Source organism: Aspergillus luchuensis, chromosome 1 (genome assembly GCF_016861625.1).
Source record: "Aspergillus luchuensis IFO 4308 DNA, chromosome 1, nearly complete sequence".
Taxonomy (NCBI): Eukaryota; Fungi; Ascomycota; class Eurotiomycetes; order Eurotiales; family Aspergillaceae; genus Aspergillus; species Aspergillus luchuensis.
The window spans coordinates 3,213,095-3,232,360 of NC_054849.1; the positions used below are offsets into that span (position 1 = coordinate 3,213,095).

At 50.7% G+C, this 19,266-nt stretch overlaps 8 protein-coding genes across 8 annotated transcripts; 3 read left to right on the forward strand and 5 right to left on the reverse strand.

Moving 5' to 3' along the window:
• Nucleotides 1-474: 474 nt before the first annotated feature.
• Nucleotides 475-1,341, forward strand: AKAW2_11118S (uncharacterized protein; the record flags this gene model as incomplete). The annotated part of the gene is made up of 1 exon (XM_041682100.1): nucleotides 475-1,341. The coding sequence occupies one exon, from the start codon at nucleotides 475-477 to the stop codon at nucleotides 1,339-1,341; it is 867 nt and encodes a 288-aa protein (XP_041537838.1).
• A 152-nt stretch (nucleotides 1,342-1,493) lies between these two features.
• Nucleotides 1,494-1,982, reverse strand: AKAW2_11119A (uncharacterized protein; the record flags this gene model as incomplete). Its single annotated transcript, XM_041682111.1, has 2 exons — nucleotides 1,494-1,811; nucleotides 1,887-1,982. The coding sequence occupies 2 exons, from the start codon at nucleotides 1,980-1,982 to the stop codon at nucleotides 1,494-1,496; spliced, it is 414 nt and encodes a 137-aa protein (XP_041537839.1).
• Nucleotides 1,983-2,305: 323 nt separating this feature from the next.
• Nucleotides 2,306-4,087, reverse strand: AKAW2_11120A (SD08430p; the record flags this gene model as incomplete). Its single annotated transcript, XM_041682123.1, has 2 exons — nucleotides 2,306-2,645; nucleotides 2,697-4,087. The coding sequence occupies 2 exons, from the start codon at nucleotides 4,085-4,087 to the stop codon at nucleotides 2,306-2,308; spliced, it is 1,731 nt and encodes a 576-aa protein (XP_041537840.1).
• A 1,019-nt stretch (nucleotides 4,088-5,106) lies between these two features.
• AKAW2_11121S (uncharacterized protein) lies at nucleotides 5,107-6,271 on the forward strand (the record flags this gene model as incomplete). The annotated part of the gene is made up of 2 exons (XM_041682134.1): nucleotides 5,107-5,155; nucleotides 5,220-6,271. 2 exons carry the CDS (start codon nucleotides 5,107-5,109, stop codon nucleotides 6,269-6,271), a joined length of 1,101 nt encoding a protein of 366 aa, XP_041537841.1.
• Nucleotides 6,272-6,699: 428 nt separating this feature from the next.
• Nucleotides 6,700-8,301, reverse strand: AKAW2_11122A (uncharacterized protein; the record flags this gene model as incomplete). The annotated part of the gene is made up of 2 exons (XM_041682145.1): nucleotides 6,700-7,350; nucleotides 7,399-8,301. 2 exons carry the CDS (start codon nucleotides 8,299-8,301, stop codon nucleotides 6,700-6,702), a joined length of 1,554 nt encoding a protein of 517 aa, XP_041537842.1.
• A 1,384-nt stretch (nucleotides 8,302-9,685) lies between these two features.
• Nucleotides 9,686-10,567, reverse strand: AKAW2_11123A (putative esterase/lipase; the record flags this gene model as incomplete). Its single annotated transcript, XM_041682156.1, has 1 exon — nucleotides 9,686-10,567. The coding sequence occupies one exon, from the start codon at nucleotides 10,565-10,567 to the stop codon at nucleotides 9,686-9,688; it is 882 nt and encodes a 293-aa protein (XP_041537843.1).
• Nucleotides 10,568-11,929: 1,362 nt separating this feature from the next.
• Nucleotides 11,930-13,507, reverse strand: AKAW2_11124A (glycosyltransferase family 69 protein; the record flags this gene model as incomplete). The annotated part of the gene is made up of 1 exon (XM_041682167.1): nucleotides 11,930-13,507. One exon carries the CDS (start codon nucleotides 13,505-13,507, stop codon nucleotides 11,930-11,932), a length of 1,578 nt encoding a protein of 525 aa, XP_041537844.1.
• Nucleotides 13,508-17,165: 3,658 nt separating this feature from the next.
• Nucleotides 17,166-18,839, forward strand: AKAW2_11125S (uncharacterized protein; the record flags this gene model as incomplete). The annotated part of the gene is made up of 1 exon (XM_041682178.1): nucleotides 17,166-18,839. One exon carries the CDS (start codon nucleotides 17,166-17,168, stop codon nucleotides 18,837-18,839), a length of 1,674 nt encoding a protein of 557 aa, XP_041537845.1.
• Nucleotides 18,840-19,266: the final 427 nt, after the last annotated feature.

Below are 19,266 nucleotides of genomic sequence, written 5' to 3' on the forward strand. Positions count from 1 at the left end.
TGGGGTTTAATCTATTATCTACTACAGAGTATATCTATCAGGGCATGAGCTGGTCTTATTATTGCAATAGATTATAATTGTAATGAAATATGGCTATGATTTAGGCTGATTGATATACTACTAATATTTGTTTTATTAGGTAACTGTGTTCGTCTATGGTACATCCCCTCAGTTCATCAGGGCTGCATCGGACTAAATCCTTTGACACAATCCCAGCAATAATAGTAGGCCAACTAAACCGTTCTCACCAGCGGAACATAAGGTCATACGACCGATCCCGTTTCGGAGCCTGATTTAAAATGAGTGATCTTCCTTATTTATATTCGAAGCTATCCAAGCACAAGTCTCAGCCCAACTTTCTTTATCCCATTAACTCTATATATATCCTGCACACAACCGCTCCAAATTCTTACCTGTATATATTCCCCTTCTTCATTACTACTAGTCAACGCCTTCAATAGACAAATAAGTACAATGCGCCCCTCAACCCGCCTCCTCATCCTCACCACACCCCCCATCATCCTAACCTACACCACGCACCGCTACCTCTGCACCCTCGAAGCCAAATACCCCCCCATCGACCCAACCACCACCACCAGCCTGGCTCTCCGCACCCCGAGCAACCCAACAACCCAACACTGTCCCGAAGTTGACGTCTACGAGGCCAAACACGTACCAGTGAAATCACTTCTGAAGCGATACTCCACACTTCTCCAATCCCATCCCAAAACCCATGACTCCACCACAACCAACAAAGCAACCCTAACCAACGCCTGGATCCTCACCTTCCTCAACACCAAGCCCCTACTAGTCGAAGGCAGCCTCATCGGCTTAATCAAGAATAAATCATACAGTCCCGGGGATACGGGCGTCACAGACCCGGAGTTCATACCTACATCGACACCTACAACCACATCTTCACTCACATATAAACTCTCATCCCTATTCATCACCCCCAAACCCCAAAATCCACAAGAAAAAAGAAGCGACCGCTCCCTCCTCAACTCCGTCTTCACAATCCAACACACCTCCGCCCCCACAACAGGCCTCCTACTCTCATGGCACATGCCCGACGAACCGCGCCTCTTCTTCGAGAAAATCGCCCGATGGGGATACCCCTGGCGACTGATGAGCGGGGGGCGACACGAGCTCAGCATCTCAGAGGTATATGTATACCAGGGAGAAGAAGTAGTCGATGTACGATTCGCCTCGGCACATGATTATGAGGTTATAAGTGACGAAGAACCGATGCAGAAGAAAGTTCCTGCTTGGGTGGGGAGGTTGCATCGCGGGTATGCGAGGGCGTTGGTGGATTGGGCTGTGAGGGATTTGGATGCTTAATTAATCTAATTTGACTAAGTTAGTCGTGACAATCTCCGCTCTGTATATATACCATATTCATGTTTAGTATAATATCTAGTACATATTCATCTCATCTCATCTCAAACATCACCATCACGCATCAACCATCTACTGAAGTCTGAATAAAGAGATCAACAATCCCCCCCATGCTCCACAACCCCCCACCCCATCCACCCCCAATACTTAACACAAACCTCCCACCCATCGCGAATCACCTCTACCCTTCCAGTGCCATTCCCGCTGCTCCCACATACATCATACAGACATAAATCGTATGTCGTCGCGCCGGGACTCTTCCACGAGAAGGTGTCCACCGCGGACACAATCACGCTGGAATCGAGGGTCTCGCATCCATCTGCTGTGCCTGAGACGCCTTGCCGGTGGAAGAGGGATAGCTCGAAGCTGGTGGTGTTGGGGTCGCAGCCTGGTGAGAAGAGGCGGAGGTCCCACTGTATACCATTGTAGTGGGGTGATGTTAGTGTGGGGGGATATAACAGTTTTGGGGGAAGGGAGGGGAGGCGAACGTTTTTGTAACGGAGGGTTTCTAAGGTGGAGGTGTATGCTGTTGGGAGGAAGAGGAGGGTGGTAGTGGCTAGAGTGGGGAGGAGGGTGAACTTCATTTTTGATACTAGTAATCACAGCAATTATTCATGGAAAGTTAGAGGAAATAATATGGGAGGAGGCTGGGCTGTCTATATTTATATCATACAGACAGACCCTGCAGATCAGGCACGCTAGTGCTTCACATCTCCGCTAATGCAGGGATCCGGACCAAAGAGCGAACGAACCATGGGCTCGCTTACCCTCGCACAAAGTGTCATCTGGATACTTTCAATGCATCCGTTTGGTTCTTCATTCATGTCTAAACTCTTGTTTCATTCATGTCTAGACTCTTGTTGAAGGTTTTATGCTATATTTAAAATACATCATGGAAACTGACTGGCTAGTGTCTGCCCGGGGTTAATCTCCACGCCCGGAGTGGCAGACCCTGCAGTTTCAAAACAGCCGGCCGGATGAAGAAGAAAAATGTCACTACGCCAATCAACACACACAGGATGTTCGTCGTGTAGTATCCGTCGTGTTGAACGTGGCAGGTGCCTCCTCCGTTGACGCAGCGCGTCCGGTCAGGCTCTAGTGCACATGAGAAGGCCTCCGTGACGAGGTCACCCTTCAGTTTCTCGGACGGTGGTGGCACCGTTGGTGGAACACATGTTGCCTCGGTGAACATGTCCACTAGCTTGAGGATGAAGTATCGAGGGAATGTACCGCCCAGGTTGGAGACACTGTTAGATGATTAGTAGAGGTCTATTGAATGATAGGGTAATAAAACTTACGTTGCGAGCATTGTCATGTAGGTACCGCCAATGCTTGGGTCAGCGATGCGCGCATGGAATGCACTCACCGCCACAAACATCACCGTGTTCATGAATGTCGAAAACACATGCTCTCCAATCACGGTCAGTAGGTACCAGAACGGGACCTGCTCAGCCGACGGGAAGATCATCACTGTGATCTGGGCCAGGACGGCTGCCGCCAGTCGTCCGATGAACGCCCAGCACCACAGCCGCATGGGCGTGTACTCCGTCGACCACTTGCCAGCGTAGTATCCCAGCCCGATTTCAAAAGGAAAGTCTATCAACACCACTAGCGCCATGTTGTCTTGGCCGAATCCCTTGTCCAACAGCTTCAGACTTGTTACGCCGTCGTTGGCTTGGAAACCAATCTTGGCGATCAGATGGACCAGGATGATGGTGTGAATGTTCTTAAGCTTCAGCACATTCCACATACTGCGGTACACGTCCATGATGCTATCGCGTTCATGCGTCCGGTCTTCCTTCTTCATGACGGCCAGACATGTCGTCACAACAAGATAAGCCCAGCCCCAGAACTTCAAGTACGTGCCCAGCGACAGCAATCCACCTTCCGCAGGAACGGCCCGGAACCAGCGGTTTGCAAAGTCGGCCGAGTTGAAGGCCAAAAACACAGTGTAGGATAGGAAGTGGCCGGCTGTCAATCCCACCGTCTGGGCAGTCGATGCGTAGGAGATATTCGGGGGCGACATGAGGGTAATTGCCCATCCATCCACCGCAATATCCTGCGTAGCGCAGAAGAACACCAGCAAAAACCACCAGTATGTAAAGTTCCAGACGCCAGCACCACCATTGGCGCCCGCCTGCTGCATCATCTCTTCAATGCGTCCGCCGAGATAGATCATGGCCAATCCGGCGATGACCTGGATGGGTGTGATCCAACTCTTGCGCCTGCCGAACCGCCGGCTCCAGATGGCATCAACGATAGGGCTCCAAAGCAGCTTCAACGAGTAGGGGTAGGATGCGAGTGAGAAGACACCGATTTGACCGTACGACAAGTACGGCTTCAGTAGGAAAGGGACGGATCCGGTGGCCAGCCCCATGGGGATACCCTGGAGGAAGTATAGCACACACAGCAGCAGAAAGTTTCTCCGGTCGCTGGCGGGCAAATTCGCGAAAGAGGTCGTCGTCATGGCGGGCGTTTGCGGGGTCATTGGAGGATCTTGGTCGAGAGTGAAACTAGGACGTGACATGAGGCGATTCGCCCGAGCGGACGTAGACTCGACAGAGGTGTCCCTCTTTCGCATCTCGATGGAGGAATCCATACTGTCGCTCGCGTAGCCGTTCTGGCCCGTCGCTATGGTCAAGGAGGGCTTGGAGCGGCGTTTCAAGACCGTGCGGCCTTTGCGCTTCATGGGTGATTTGCCACGATGGGAGGGAGCGTGTGGGTGTCGTGAGTGTAGAGAGTGACTGGGAGAATCCGAATCGGAGTCGTCGGGGTCAGATGGTGAAGGCGAGAGAACGGCGGAGGGTTCGAGGTGATAGTCAGAGAGGTGGTCTGTGTAATGCAAAGGATGGTGGTGTTCACGCGTGTCGGTGCTGCATGCTAGAGACTGGAGTTCCACCTCCTGAGGACGATCCGCTGCGGAATGACGATGTTCGTGGGAAGAGTAGGGATCCGCAGGGTCATGGAGGGAGGAAGAAGCGGAGAAAGGGGGAAGACGGGAAGAGGGAGACGAAGGAAGGACTGGAACAGGCCGGGATGAGGCATCCATTCGACGTGGTGGAGAGAGGCGAGTGAACTTGAGGCAAGCTGGCCTCAAGCGTCAAGCTTGTTTGTCCACAGCTGCTTGGCTGGAACCGGCGATGGCTCCCTTGTGATTGGCTGTGGTCAGCCGTCATTATTAATGTTGCGCATTAAGGGCCTGGCGATCCCTCCATGCGTTGATTCTTCAGATGCAGATGGAATTAGTACCTTAGGTAAAGATCTCGTGCTGGGGTAATCCTGTGTGACAACAGAGCCTCCAATTATGACGACTCATAGTTACAACTTATTATCCTCTCCACCATAAGGTTCAATACTTATACATTATAGCAACAATAACAACTCTATTCAACATACACCTCAATAGCTTATTCAGGGATAAACATTCAACTCTCCTCCCCTCCCCCCAAAAGCAAGGACTAAGCAAATACCCAGCCGACCCAGCACGGTGGATCACAGACCAGGATACAATTTCATCCGCCAATCGAACTGCAACCTGGAAAGGAGCCGCGGGCCCGGGATCCCCCCCTCACGTGATGCAGCTCCTGTCAACAAACACCGCCTATCACCACCACCAAACATAGTAGTCGTATCCATCTCCGCCCGAGCTCCATCACCACCAAACCCTCCACCACCTAAACAACAAACAATATCCTCTATCCCTCGAAAATGGACACCGACGACCTCGACTCCGAAATTTCCTCCATCCGCGCAGAAAGTCCGTCCCCCAAGCCTCTAATCTCCCAACCCCCCACAAAACAACCAACTAACCCACCCGCTAGTCCGTACCCTCCAACACCGCCGTCGCATCCTAACAAGCAGCCTCCTCTCCTCGCGCGCACTGCAACGCCTCTCCAAATCCCAACCACCAACCCTCACCTCCCAACAACACCAACAACAATGGACCGACATCTCCCCCCTAATCCAAAGCACCTCGACGCACGCGCAAACAAACCACCACCGCATCGCCTTCTCCACAACCACCTTCCCCTTCACTGACCCCTCACCAACCTCCGAATCCCCCAACCTCCTCGGCATTCGAATAGACATTTGCGCGCGCGACGGAACATACACAAAACCATACTACATTCTCCTCCGACGGATATCCCCCAAGACACCCCAAGATGAAGGGAAGAAGAGAGAAGTGCGCGTACATAAACATACCGTTCCGGCGGTGGTGGATATGAGGAAATTGGAGAGGGTGTTTTTACCGGCTTCAACCGCTCTAAATACTTCCCAGGATGAGGAAGAAGACGCGATGATGGATGAGGATCAGGAACAGGAGCGACAGCTCAAACCATGGAAACACAAGACGCGCAAACAGGATCTCAAGACCTTCGTACGGGAAGTGCGCAAGCAACTCGTCGTGTGGCATTTACGGTGTGATGCGGTGCGCTATCTGCGAGAAAAGCTGGGTGTTGTGAGACGCGGGGTCAATGATGATGATGCTATCTATGAGGATGATGAGAGGCCGTGGGAAAGGGATATTCTTGGCCCTAATGCTTCTACGACGGCGGCGACTGGAGGTAGTGGTGCCGGGGAGGAGACGCGCATAGCGAAGAATGAGCTGGGGATTGTCTCGTTGGCGCCGACGGCGTTGGAGGCGGTTTATGTACGGGTGGAGTGGGAGGATGGGCGCGTGGGGAGGTTCAAGATTTCTAATACGGGGGTGGTGGAACGGGCGGTGGTGATAGGGGATAGTGGGAGAGATAAGCAGACGGAGGGGGTAATTACGGGAGGGGATGGGAGGGTTGAGACGTTGTTGGAGAGGTTGGGGAAGCGTCGTGGCAGTGGGAAAGAGGTTGGGTCTGCTTCGCCGGTTTCTGATGTGTAATTGACGGATACATGGGTTTTCTGTGTTATTGGCGTTTACTGGGTGCATGACGAGCGAGCTGTGCTTTTAGATACTCCTGAATTGGTTAGAATTTATCCTTTCATATTATGGACTGGTCGTCCTATTGAAAACATAAAGCAAGGTCTATTATAAAGGGGAATATCCACTATCAACGCTATGCACATGAATGAACCTGTATGAAAGCGGCTGTCGTATATGATGCTGGAAGCTCGCTCCTGAACGACACCAGGCAGCGACAGAAGAGATGTAACGAAAGATCAAGGAGTGACAAGAAAGTAATTAATTACAAAAAAATGTAGAAAGGGTAGTGAGTATATGAGACATTAGTGTAGTATATAGGAACTGCATATATGCATGATGAGACCGAGGGAAAAAGGAAAGGGTATCACTTAGGCATCACATCGTAATCAAAGCACCTGTCCCCCTCTCTTGTGGTGCACCGGTCCCTCATCACCGCTGGCAGATCCTGTCTGGTCGGTCACGCAAATGGCCGAGTCACGCGTTTCATAATGCGAGTCGTTGAACGACAAAGGGGGCAGCGGCCCGTACGGCTGCCCGTGTTGCACTTCCAGTTTCTTTCGCAAGATGGCTTCTTCCAGGGTCCAGCGGTGTCGTAACCTCGACTTTTTGGCGTCAAATGCTTGTAAAATGTCTGCTTCTTCCTGCTGATGCTTCTGCTGCATCCGCGCAAACTCCAGGGCATGCTTGTCGATCAGATCGTCCAGCTCTCTTTCCATTCGCGCGATGGCTTCCTGGAGTCGCAGTTCTTGGCGGTCGCGCAACACCTTGATCTTGGCTTGATGCAGTTGGTCCATGGTGTTGTGATCGTGATACTCTTGTGCCAACTGAGCTTTGTGTTGCGCAGTGAACTTGCGACTCGGCACTGTGTCTGCTTTCGATCCGGATACGGGCGATGGCGGCGGGCTCGAGTTGTTAAAGAACCCTTCCATGTATTTGATGCGCGTGCGCGAGTTCAGTTTCGCGCGTTCGAATTCTCGCATTTGCTCCATTTCCACTGTAAGTTGTCGTTCCTCCATGCGGATGGCATCGGCCGTGTTCTGCAAAGGTCAGCAAGTATGATACAGCCATTAGTAATAGTGACGGACCTTCTCGCGCTTCTTTTCTTCCGTGCGCTTGTTCTCTGCAAGCTGGTCCGTAACGATAGTCTGCTGTCTCCGTCGCAGTTGTGCCATGAATGCATCCTGAAAAGCATTATGCCGGTTCATCTCCGCTATATGGGACTCGCGCATCTGGTATAATTGTGTATCATCCAAGCTTCGCTGCATCGATTCATTGTCGAAGACAGGAATCTCCAGCCTGAGAACCTGTTTATCATCCGTGGCGGAATCGTTATTTTGTGCTTCCGACGGTTTCGACTCGATATATACTCGTTCGACGCCTTTTTCGCCTTTAGCGACGGTGATCTGCGCGGCGGGCGGAAGGAGGACGGGGGATGGCGATCGCTTCTTCCTAAAATGGATCTTCCCGATTGCCGACTTGAGCGTTGATTTTCTTCTTTCCCTTTTATCCGCGGAGGTCATGCTAAACATTGATGCACGGTTCCCGGGAGGCCTAGCGGCTAGGCTATCTATCCCCGGCGCCAACCTTCCCTCAAAAGAGCTATAAGATGTCGGCCGAGTAGACATGGACGCGAATGACCGAGTGCTGCCAGCCTGGACAGGCTCGGAGGCGACGGTAAAATCGGAGAGGGACGAGGCAAGTTGATCGATATGCGGCGGGGTCTCGAGGGACGGAATGACTTCGTAGGTTGAGTTTCGATCGGTCGAGGAGCCGGAGGATCTGATGGGAGATGACAAGTCCACCATACCGGAGGCAATGGATGCAGCCAGAGATGTCACCACCTCGACTTCCGGCACCTTTAGCCCCAGTTGACGTGCATCCTCCACCAATTTTCGTTGTCGCGCCGTTTCTGATTCCTCGGAAGGTAGAAGAAGAACTTCAGTGCGGTACCGAGACTCGTCGACCTCGGTGAAATATATCGGCTCCATGATGCAATTGGCGATGGGCGGGATCGTTAATCACACATGGAGCATGTATCCCGGCAAAAATTGACACTAATAACAATAACGCCGATAGGCAGATCGAAAATGCAGAGAATGGGCAGTACGAAATAATAAAGTAGAAAAGAGAAAAGGGGTTCAAGTATCAACGACGCGAATCGCGAGACGCTAGAAGGCTCGTCCACAGTACTAGAAGCACGGTGGACGAGATGGAGGCGCTCAAGAGCAGCATCCGACTTGCGGGGAGGGGCGAAATCTGAAAAGAGACGGGATGGGAGAAGGAGAGGGAAAGGAGGGCGACTCGTCGACTGAGGACGGAGGAGTCCAAAGAGGAGGGAATGAGCTAATGAGAGAGAGGATTACTCTGCGGCGGGCCAACAGCGAGCAGCAGAGGCAATGCGACAACCTGATTTGGGCCTCAAGTTCGTTATTGTTATTATTGCGACCCACGGCCCGCCTGACCGATTCTTCCTCATTAAACGGCGGCGGAGGCCCAGTGGTAAATCTGCTGCATCCACTATGGGGGGTGGGCTGGTGGTGTGCTTTAGTGTGTATGGGGGATCGTTGCAGAATCAGCACGTTGATTATCGCGGCGCTTTTTTTCTCTTTCTTTTTTTTTTTTACTCAGAAGGTAAATATTTAACCATATCCCCTGTCACCAAAACAGAGAAAAAGGGAGGAAAAGGCAAAATAAGTGATAATAGTCATTGTTGAATCTGACACAAAGTGACCAACCAGGCTGTCAGCCATGTTACCCTCAACCTCGGGACCGACTCAGGCACCAGGGCGTGGATACGTTACCCGCGTAATCCTCATACCTCCTTCCCCATTTTGCCTTGGTAAACCGCCCGTCACTTCTGAAACAAACCCCTCAATTGGGCTATGATGTAGGGTATAGGGTAGGGCCACTGAGTGTCAGCCGCCCACCACAGTGACCACACAGCGTCAACCGCGGTTTCAGCCACTGCAACACCATGGCTTAAGGTCAGGAACCGCCGCTTCAGGATCCCACGCGGTCTGTTATAAGGATTGGCATGGCGGCCCACTGTTCCTGAATTTTTTGTTTTTCCAGACCCTTCTCTTCATCACGCTTTTTTCCTGCTCGTCCAGTAACATGCTGATCAATTGAAACCGATGGGGACCGGTAGTTGCTGGGTCGCTTCCTAGTGCCAGACTAGGCAGGAGGGGTGGTGATGGTGGTCTGATGTTTCCATGGATGGCTTGAGTCTTAACCATCCTGATAACTGACCATCTTCACCGCTTTTTACCTCACGCTACACATTAAGAAAGCGAGGTTGCGATACAGAAAATCACGTTTTGTGTAGATATGTGTCTATGATACATCTCTTGAGAGTTGAGACAGTACAGATATCTACCTCGACAACATGGCTGCCGCCATGGCATATGTCTTCTCTCTTGCATCAGCCTGCACCGTTCCCGGGCGAGCAGATTTATCCCAGCCGTGATTGCAGCTCTGCATCCGCTGCCGCACCACCTCCTTCCCCGGTTCCTTGGCAATCTTCTCCGCCAGCGCCTCCGCCTCAGGCGCCAAGTTGTCGCAGGCCGCACTGACAATCATCACCCGCGCAGGGAATCGGTCGGCACTAGCATAGAGCGGCGAGATTCTCGGGTCACGGGTATCATATGCAGCATGCGTGTAACACCTGTCAAAGATCTTCGAGATTACAGCGGGGATCGCTCTGCCTGAAGTATCCGGTGCGGTCTTCAACGCCGGATTCGTATGCAGGTCCACCACGGGATAGACCGCCAGAACGGAGTGGAAGGTGTCTGGCGGAAACAGGTTGGCTGCAGCAGCCAGGGAGAGATTACCACCCGCACTGAACCCCGACAAAGAGACACGGCTAAGATCGAATTTCTCGGGCTGTCCCAGAACCCACTTGGCCACATCCTCGGCATCGTTGAGAGCTGCGGGGAAGGGATTCTCGGGTGCTAGGCGGTATTGGACATCGAGGACTGTCCGGTCGGTTTCGTGGCTCATCTGGCGACAGAATGCATCGTCGGCTCCGTGACGAGGGAGCATGAACCCACTGCCGTGGAAGTTGATCAACACGGGGGTCGGCCCTGTGGATGCGGTTGCATTTCGGTAGACGTGCGCTTTGATAGTCCGTCCTGAATCGCGTGACGGAATCTGATAGACGTCATCGGGCGTAGCTTGCGTATTTTTCTCGGGGGCGATGAATCGCCTAATCAAGAACGCAAGAAATTTGTAGTAAAGGTAAACGACGGAGAACATTGCGGGGTTGTTTGCCGTTTGCCGAGGAAGACAAACAGGCACGAAAGGTGAGCTAAGCCAAAAAGCAATTGCAGCACTGCTGTAAGTACTAAGTAGATGCTCAGGAGGAGACAGGGCATGAATACGTAGGAAAGTCGCTCCAATTTAATTTCCTTCTTATCTCGCTCGCTCCACCGGAGGATGACGAAATATTCGCGTGGCTATCGCGAGCGCCATTTTTGGTCGGTTCCACTAACGGGCCACGATTTCCACTAACCACCCATTCCACCAAAAGCTTGGTGCTCGATGCCATGCTTTTGTGTGTTTCGAGTACCGCTCGGAGAACAATCACCATTAGCAAGACTCATGAGCTATATAGTAGAACCAGCGAATCATCTGCTCTGGGACATTGTCCTGTGTAACTCGAGGTTTCCGCGATGTTCCGAACATCCTGGGAGCCGAGGTGCAGTGGTTATATTTATGGTCATGATATCTGCCAATTAGCCCGTATGTCTGAGGTTGAAACTCGGACGCCCGTGACCCATTTCATTCTTTTTCTCCGTAGCCTAAGGCATATTCATTAAGGTTCGGAGGATTTCTCCACAGATTGCCTTGAAACACGCTTTGAGATACTGCTTCATACTTCGGTCATACCTCGGCTAACCCCTGTTCGATCGTAGTTGAAACTTATGCTAGTATTGATCACTTTAGAGTTACCCAATCCTGTATGCAATAAGTGAAGATAATCTGGTGGATGATATTTTGAAGAAGGGTATAGTACTAAAATAACGTGACATTTTCTCAGAGTTGGGGAGGATAGCAAGCAGATCAGATAGCAAAATGGAATCGGAAGATGAGGTCAGGTGTTAAACGTTGAGATCGGACTTGTCCCAGCTGCGACTGATGCTGTTGTAAGGCCGCTGAGGGAGGTCACATAATTAGTCACGCGTTAACTGGATATTTAGACTCGTGCAACAATGCACAGAGTAACAGGAAGCCCGTTTACGGCGGGCAGAAGGTCAGCAGCAGCAGAGAGAGAGAAGGAGAGAGACACGGTTTGTTGAATGGAGGCTCGCCGGTTGTCATCATATTGTACGTTCAAAGAATCTATTGACTTTGTGAAGGAATATACCGTGATTTCTTCGAATATTATTTCACGATGAAGGCTAATGGTTGTTTATAGACTATATTATCCTCTACACAATAGTCATATGCTTTCAGCTTTAGTTCCGCAATGTGAGGAAGGATCATCTATTATTTTTAGTTCCCTCTAAATACATCATTAGTAGATCCAGCGCCATAGGTCATCAATAATGGTGAACGCTCGACAAAGACTAAAACTGAAATTGAAGCAACAGACGTTCACAGCCCGAGCAGGCAGACTCAAGACGGCAACGCCGGGACAGGGACAGAGACCCAACCCCCTTCGCCAGTCTCTTCCCGACGAGAAAGGACCTGTAGGTCCCATCTCCCGCAGAATCCATCATAATTAGCAATCCGTGTCACTTGCGAGAAGGACCCGCCTTCTTTCGAATTATCCCCTACCCAGACCGTCTCTTGCACTTCTTCGCCGGGAACCTCTGCTCGACGCGGATTATAAACCGGAAGACCAACCGCAGTGCTGGAAAGCCAATGGGCGACAGAATAAAGTCTCTCTACCCGACGAGTAATCCTGAGCCAACTGAAAGAGCGAGAGTGGTAGGCCACGCGAATGAAGGGGTTCATATAGATGCCTGAATCTTCCTCGCCGTCCCTCTCAGCCTTGGCCGCACCTATGGAGGATGAAGAGGGCCAGCTTTGAATATCCGCGTGTATCAAACAACATTCAGACGATTCCCAGAACGGATCTTCCTCACCGCGAAATTGCACAGGCACGCGACGTCCGCGGTAATATGTTGGCTGATCCGTGTCTGTTGCTGCTGGGATGTCGCGCTGGAAGAACCCAGCATCGAAGGCAACCATTCCTCCCCAGCAACTACGCACCCTGACTGCATCGGTTCCCTGCAGTACATCCGAGCGACTCTGGGCTTTACCCGCAGTGGTGAACCATGGAAAGAATGGAAGCCCCATGCCGTAGCCCTCAAGGTCGCGCGTGGCAAAGGTATCGTAGAACTTGAACGGGTTGATAAAGTCGACCGCACATGCGGCTCGATAGTCCGGGCGGCCGTCGCGGGTATGTGTCGAGAAAAGAAGCTGCAGGGCATCCAGGGGATCGAAGTAGACGTCGTTCAAGAAGAGGAGGCGGTCGAACCGGTGGTTTAGATCATCCAAGGGACGCAAGGCCCGGTTGCGGACCTCTGCGAGGTAGGCCACGCGGCGCACGTGGCTGGATCCATCGGGTAGCGTAACGGTGGGAAAGCCCGTGAAGTTAAAATGTTTGTCGTAAACAATGGATTTGTTACAAGGGACTCGATCGCTCAGCGCCGACAATGCCTGCTCGCCAGTTGCATCGCTGTCATTTTCATAGATGCTCAGGAAGACACGGTCCGGCCCGATCATGTCGATCAGATCTAGAAGACTCTGGCCCCACGCGCCACCCGCCAGAGCCCCGGTCTTGTCATAGAGGCTGACCGCGATAAAAACGGTAGAGTTATGTGGATTTCCCCGGCCTGGGGTTGTGGAGCCTTGGACGGCTGATTGCAAGGCATGGTAGTGAGGAGGCAAGTGAGTATAGGACGGGAATAATGCAAAGGTTGTAACAATTAGGCCAACCAGGACGCAGAACAGAATGGAAACTATCCTACGGACTGTGAAGGTCTCGGGAGAATAACGTCGTCGTATGCGCCATTTAGCTGCTCGGGATGTCTGGAACAGAAGGGCTAAGAGACGTCCGACGCGGGAGACTCGAGCGCGCGTGGGATACCCATCTATCGAATCATCCCTCGCCAGTTCAATCTCTTCGGCATCGTCGAACGAAGTGCGAGCGACGGGCTCGTACGAGCCCCTCGTAAAACGTCCCATGATGAATCCGGCCACGACAGTGTCGAAAGTTACTCGAGCGGGAGATCTGACAGGGGAATTTGGAAGTCGGACCCTACTTCATATTTCTTTTGGGCGCTTACTTTTGGGCTTACTGTGCATCGCAAACACTTTGCCCTTTCAATATTAGATTCATGTGATTGCCGATCGCTGCATATTATTTGCTCATCTTGAGCTCCATGATTTGATAAGGACTAACGCTTCTTTCGACCAGTAATCTTAAATAAGCAAAAGTACTCACCAACTAGGAATAGTATCACTGCTAGTATAGTTACTACTGCAGCCGCTAGGGCAAGGCTGAGGCCATAGGCAACGCTATTTTGCGTAATACAGTAATGCCAGTAAGAAAAATAGATCCCCAGCCGTGGCTATGTTAATGGGGCAGGTCTGTAGTATTTTCAAGCATAGAAAAATTTCAGGACAAGGTACCTGGTGATTTCCTTTGACATTAAAGCACTACCTACTCATGCATTATATCAAGCCAGCTCTACAGGCAGCAAAGGCTATGTGGCCTGATTGTCGATGGATGTAGCCTAAATTGCTTATACCACTAAACGCTGGGAGATTGAAGTGGATCTCTCAACGTGAACTTTGTTAACGTAGGATCGCCTGAGGCGTCCTGGTGTTCGCCGGGAAAGACCCGTCATTTCGCTGTGGGTCTGAACCTTACCTGACAATCCTCCCGCGTGTCTCGTGCGACCACACATTTAATCTGACCAGACCTTTTCTCAACTCTTGGAAAAGCTTGAGCTGACGTGATCTGACCATCAATCTCGATGGCTTTGGCAGCTGTTAGCCTCAATGCGCATAATGGCCAGATCCGTCTGTAGCACATTAAATCATCTCAGGAACACAGTCCACAAGGTACTAGTCGTAACTGAACTTGTCGAGAATGCAGGGATCTCAGCTGAGACATTCTAACGTGCACTAGCCACTCGGTAGTTAGTATGTTTTACCAGGGCTCTAGTACCTATACTATTCATAACTTATGGTTAGCGTTGGTGTCATGGCCGCCAGCTTGAGATCGATCTAGACAACCTTTTGCGAATACGAATAGCCACATTCACACAGTCTAGTTCTCAGGTGGTGGTTAGTAGGCTAGATGGTGTAGAGTCTAAAATCTCCAAGCGATGGGATCTTTTGCCAACAGCTCATAAAGCCAGTGGTGCTTTAAGTAGGCCCCCTTTCCTAGTAGTAGATCCCTTAGCGAAATCTGCCTAGCCTTGCTTAGATTCAATACCCCTAAATCTATATGTGTGTTCTATCTAACGAGATAGTATCTGATGACCGACCGCTATATAAGCTACTTGATGCTAAACAACATATTGCTCAGGGGACTCTAACACTTGTCATGCTCTGTTCGAAGCGGAGTGTAGCCAGACACAGTACTCGCCATCCTATGGAGATGATTTGAGTCGATTTTATCCCACATACCGGAGTGTCTTCTCGGATACTGGCATCAAAGGTAATTGCCGTCGTTGTGGGACGGGGCATAAGGCCATTACATCGAAAGTTACGGGCTATGTTACTAGGACTCGGTCCTAGACACCATAGTTATTGGCTAGCAAGGTGACTGTCCCTCGAAAGAACGTTACTGAATAAAGGCAGGGGATTTTTCAGTGCGGTTTGAAATAGCCTCCTGACCTTGCGGTCTAAGACAAGTGCCTGATAATTATAACAAATTCTTATTCTAAAATAAAGGATTGACCATCTCTTTATTCAGAGTGTGTGGGTGTCACAGCGCACGTTGTAGTTCAACACTCCGCAACCTAGCCGATGATAAGAGAATGCAGCAAACGCTTCTCCAACGCCTACATGCATTGGTGCCATGTCCGAGTTGAGAATGCAGAGATCGATCATTGGAGGTCACACTCATCTCATAATGCTAGACTTCTGCCACGAAGTGAAAGTCTTACCAGCCACCAAGTTATCACGACAATGTGCCAGCTACGAAGCCTTTTTTCTCGAAGCCAAACACTAAAAGAGACACAAGTGGTTGCTGATTACTTCAATAGTTTATCCTGATCTTTCATCCTTTGTTAAGCACCAGCCATGTTGACATATCTATTCGTCAGGAATGCGACCATGTTTTGAGGCAGAAATTAGTGTATATTCTCACTGGAACGCTATGTTACTCGATCAGTACTTGCTATCAATCATGGCTAGTGCATCAAAGGCCGTCAAATTGGAGCCCCATACATAACAGCATATTGCGAGCACTCGATGACAAACGCTTTATGCGTAGAGTTGGCCATACTCATATGCCGTGGCAGGGCCTTCTACATACCAGTCTCTGACCACCCCAGAAAGTTTCATTGACACGACTCTAGTTTCCCTCTTTGGGAAAAGGGCAAGCATCGCACATGGAAGAACGGTGAATTGACAGGACGGAACATTTCGAGATGTAATTTTCAACCTTAGAGACCATCTTCTCTCATTATCCACGCCATTCCATCCCATGACCACTCAGACGGCTTTTGGGATTTACCTTTTGAGATTTCCTTGTTGGTAAACCAGAGACCCCTTACGACCTGTGCCACTTGTGCTATTGCGATGAGCTGCTTGGTGCATACTTTCAATGGATCAATTCTCGCGAGTGGGGGCCAATATTCACCACCCAAGAAACGGAATTCAAAGGAATCCTCACGATCAAGTGTGAGGCATTTTCTGATCGTAACGGCGTAGCGGCTCTGTCCGGCCGTGGAGTAGATGCCATCCGGATGTACACGCCCAGACCTATTCCTGCCTTATCCAGTAGTACCTTCCTCGCACAGGCCCTCTTTTAGTGCAACCCTATGGCACTTTGCTGCCCTGGAACGATCCTTTACCCACATCATTGGGTAGGATAAAGAATCCCCGTGCACAGGAGGGTCGGGTAAAACAAGGAACTACTCAGAAAGCAGATTCATATCACAGGTACTTTGTGCATAGGACTTTCACACCAGGCAGTACATTGCATACTGCCACACCATGCAGATCGTAAGGGGCAGAATCGTTATGCGTCGAAGGATCAACGGCGACTTTGCATTAACAGCAGTACTACAGACGATCATTGGCTCGCATTATTCCGGGTCGTCCTCGAGCACCATCCAATAATATAATGGCTTCAAGCTGCGAACCTCCCAGAATGGAACAATGCCCTTGACAAATTATGACGTTTGCTTAGTAACATACCAACATTTTGATAGCTGTATATAGAATTGATGCGATAGGCCTCGCGTCCAGCCTAAAGAGGGTGACTTGGAGCAAGAATATGCCATACATGTCGATGGCGAATCACTTACCATCAGCAAGGGAAACTGTACCGACTCATTTCCCTGATTTTCAGTGGCACGGCTTTGCTGTCGTATTCCGTCGTCGACTCCGCTCAAAGCGAGGAATTAATCTGGGAAGCGAGAAGTCAATTTGGATGATCCCCAACTTTGTGTTGCCAGCTCTAGAATCCGATGACAATCGGCTTCGTATTCAATGTCTCTGTACTAAAGAGGATATTCGATTGCGTCTTCTTGTAGACGTAGATTATTATTTAAGGATCTCTCTATGCCTCTGGACGAAACTATTCTATTCCATAAGTCTCTCATCTCAAAAGACATTCGAGAAATCTACATTGAATCTGCCCTGAACAAAACCTGCCGCAGTCATGACTACCCAGACTCAAGAGAGGTTCTCTGCTGCCACCAAGGCTGACTACTTCCCCGTTCAGCCGAGTGCTATCTACCATGAACCCACCGATGATGTTCTGACTGTCGATGGTATCTGCCACACACCCCGACCTCACTGTCTGGCTGAACTCAAGCGAGTCCTTGCCAAGCATGCTACATCTCCTAGTACACCTTCTATGCGTATCTGGGTCTACATGGCCCGGGCAATTCTCGGTGAGCCCGTCGAGCAGGAGGAACATGTGCTGGCACCTGAAGATGGAGCTGATAACGCCATTGCAAACTCCTTCGGATGGTTCACCCCAGAGAACGCAACCGAAGTCATGACCGGTGATGACCATCCCTTGCTCTCGCTCCCAGCGGCTGTCTGTGCGCCTCTTTGGAGCATCAGGTCAGCGGGAATCTTCCATCCCGAGTGGATGCAAGAGGCGCTCGGTATCATCATCTCACGAGCATCTGGAACTTCGTTTGACCCGTGCGTGGCTATCACTCGGTCTATAGACCCGGAAAGTAGGCTCAATCAAGTCAGCGCCATGACAGGACTGGGTAAACTCCGAGTCAGCAATCTGTCCACTGGAGGGCTAAGTGGGCTCTTCTACTTGGCTCTCACCAGCCCGGAAGCGATGACTGAGGAGGCTCGTGCTGTCACTGCTTTCTACCACGGTTTGCCGTATGCAGACGAGCTCAGCGTTTGCGACCAGGGAGGGCAATGGGCCCATCTTCCAAATCTAGCTGGCCCATTACTTGCAGCAGAAAAACTGCTAAGCGGACCTCGCCCGGAGATCTTTGATCGTGTACTGTTCAGTTACCATTGCTGCACAATGGACCCTAAAACCCCGCCTTTCTCGTCTAACTACTCCATCTCTACCTTGTTCCTCGCTAGGCTATACGACTCTACTCTTCCATCGTTTCTTGACTGTATCAAAGCTCTGGACCCAATTTCTATCTTTGGGACCCGTGCAACTGCCTGGGGAACTGTTTTCTCGAATGACATATTCGATTATGTGAATGACCAGAAGTCGGGCAGGGCACTCAATTTCTGTTGGGCCGTAGGCACTTGGGACGGCCCCATCATCTGTGCTCGAATGTTCCGTGGGTGTCTCCTTGCCAACGCGCGGATCGCTCGTGAAGCTCCTGGTCCCCTCTTCGCTATCTTGTTCATGGAGTTCGTCTATCTCTACAGTGCGCGGTATTGCTACTGGGCCATTTCGCAGAAGTGTGATACTGATATTCCGTTGGATGACACTTACATTCCTTGTACGTTTGATGAGATCCCTTCTCCGGATACCCCTCCTGTCGGTGGATTCCGTGCAGCATTGCGCGCAGCCTTTGCGGAGTCGCTTCCTGATGGCCGCAATGGACATTCCGAGGTGCCTGACATCACCGCCAACAAAAGCGGCCAGTCTCTTTCCCCTTGGCAAGGGCTAGCTGCTACAAAATGTGATTGGGATAATCCGCATAAGAACTTCGATAATCTAGCTATGGGGGCTACCTATGAGATCCTGGCTTGTCTTGACCGTGGTGTCTATAAATCCTCACGTGGACTTTACAACGCTCACCTTGCATGGATGATCCGTCAGTACGACATCCTGGTGGAATGTGGTAGAGATAATTTGGCAGTCGGACGTTACTACGTCTCCCATCGGTTGAAGTAAGGGTCAGCTGTGCATGCATCCATCGGCACGAAACATGATTCAGTCCCGTCCCTCTCTTTAGTTTCATGATGATCTTATGTATTTGAGAAGTATCGCACCCAGAATGAATAAAGCTGCAGACAAACATGACCATAGTGTTGAATGACTCATGTCAGAACATATCTCTCCGTCCACTCAGGGTAGACATAGTGTATCCTTTTTATGATCCTACAGTCGTCAACAATTAGGCACAGATGCTAGGCTCTCAGTAGTCATACACCTCGAAGGTTTTCAGAGGCAGGGTGATAGTAAACTCAATGGCATCCTATGTAGGCAGCAATATCTTATTGCTAGTCCAGTCGCGTCCCATTTGTGGGCTCTCAGCTCAACTTGTTTCTGTGCGCTGTTCGGGGTTTGATGGGCCTGAGCGTAGGGCTTTTCGCTGCTC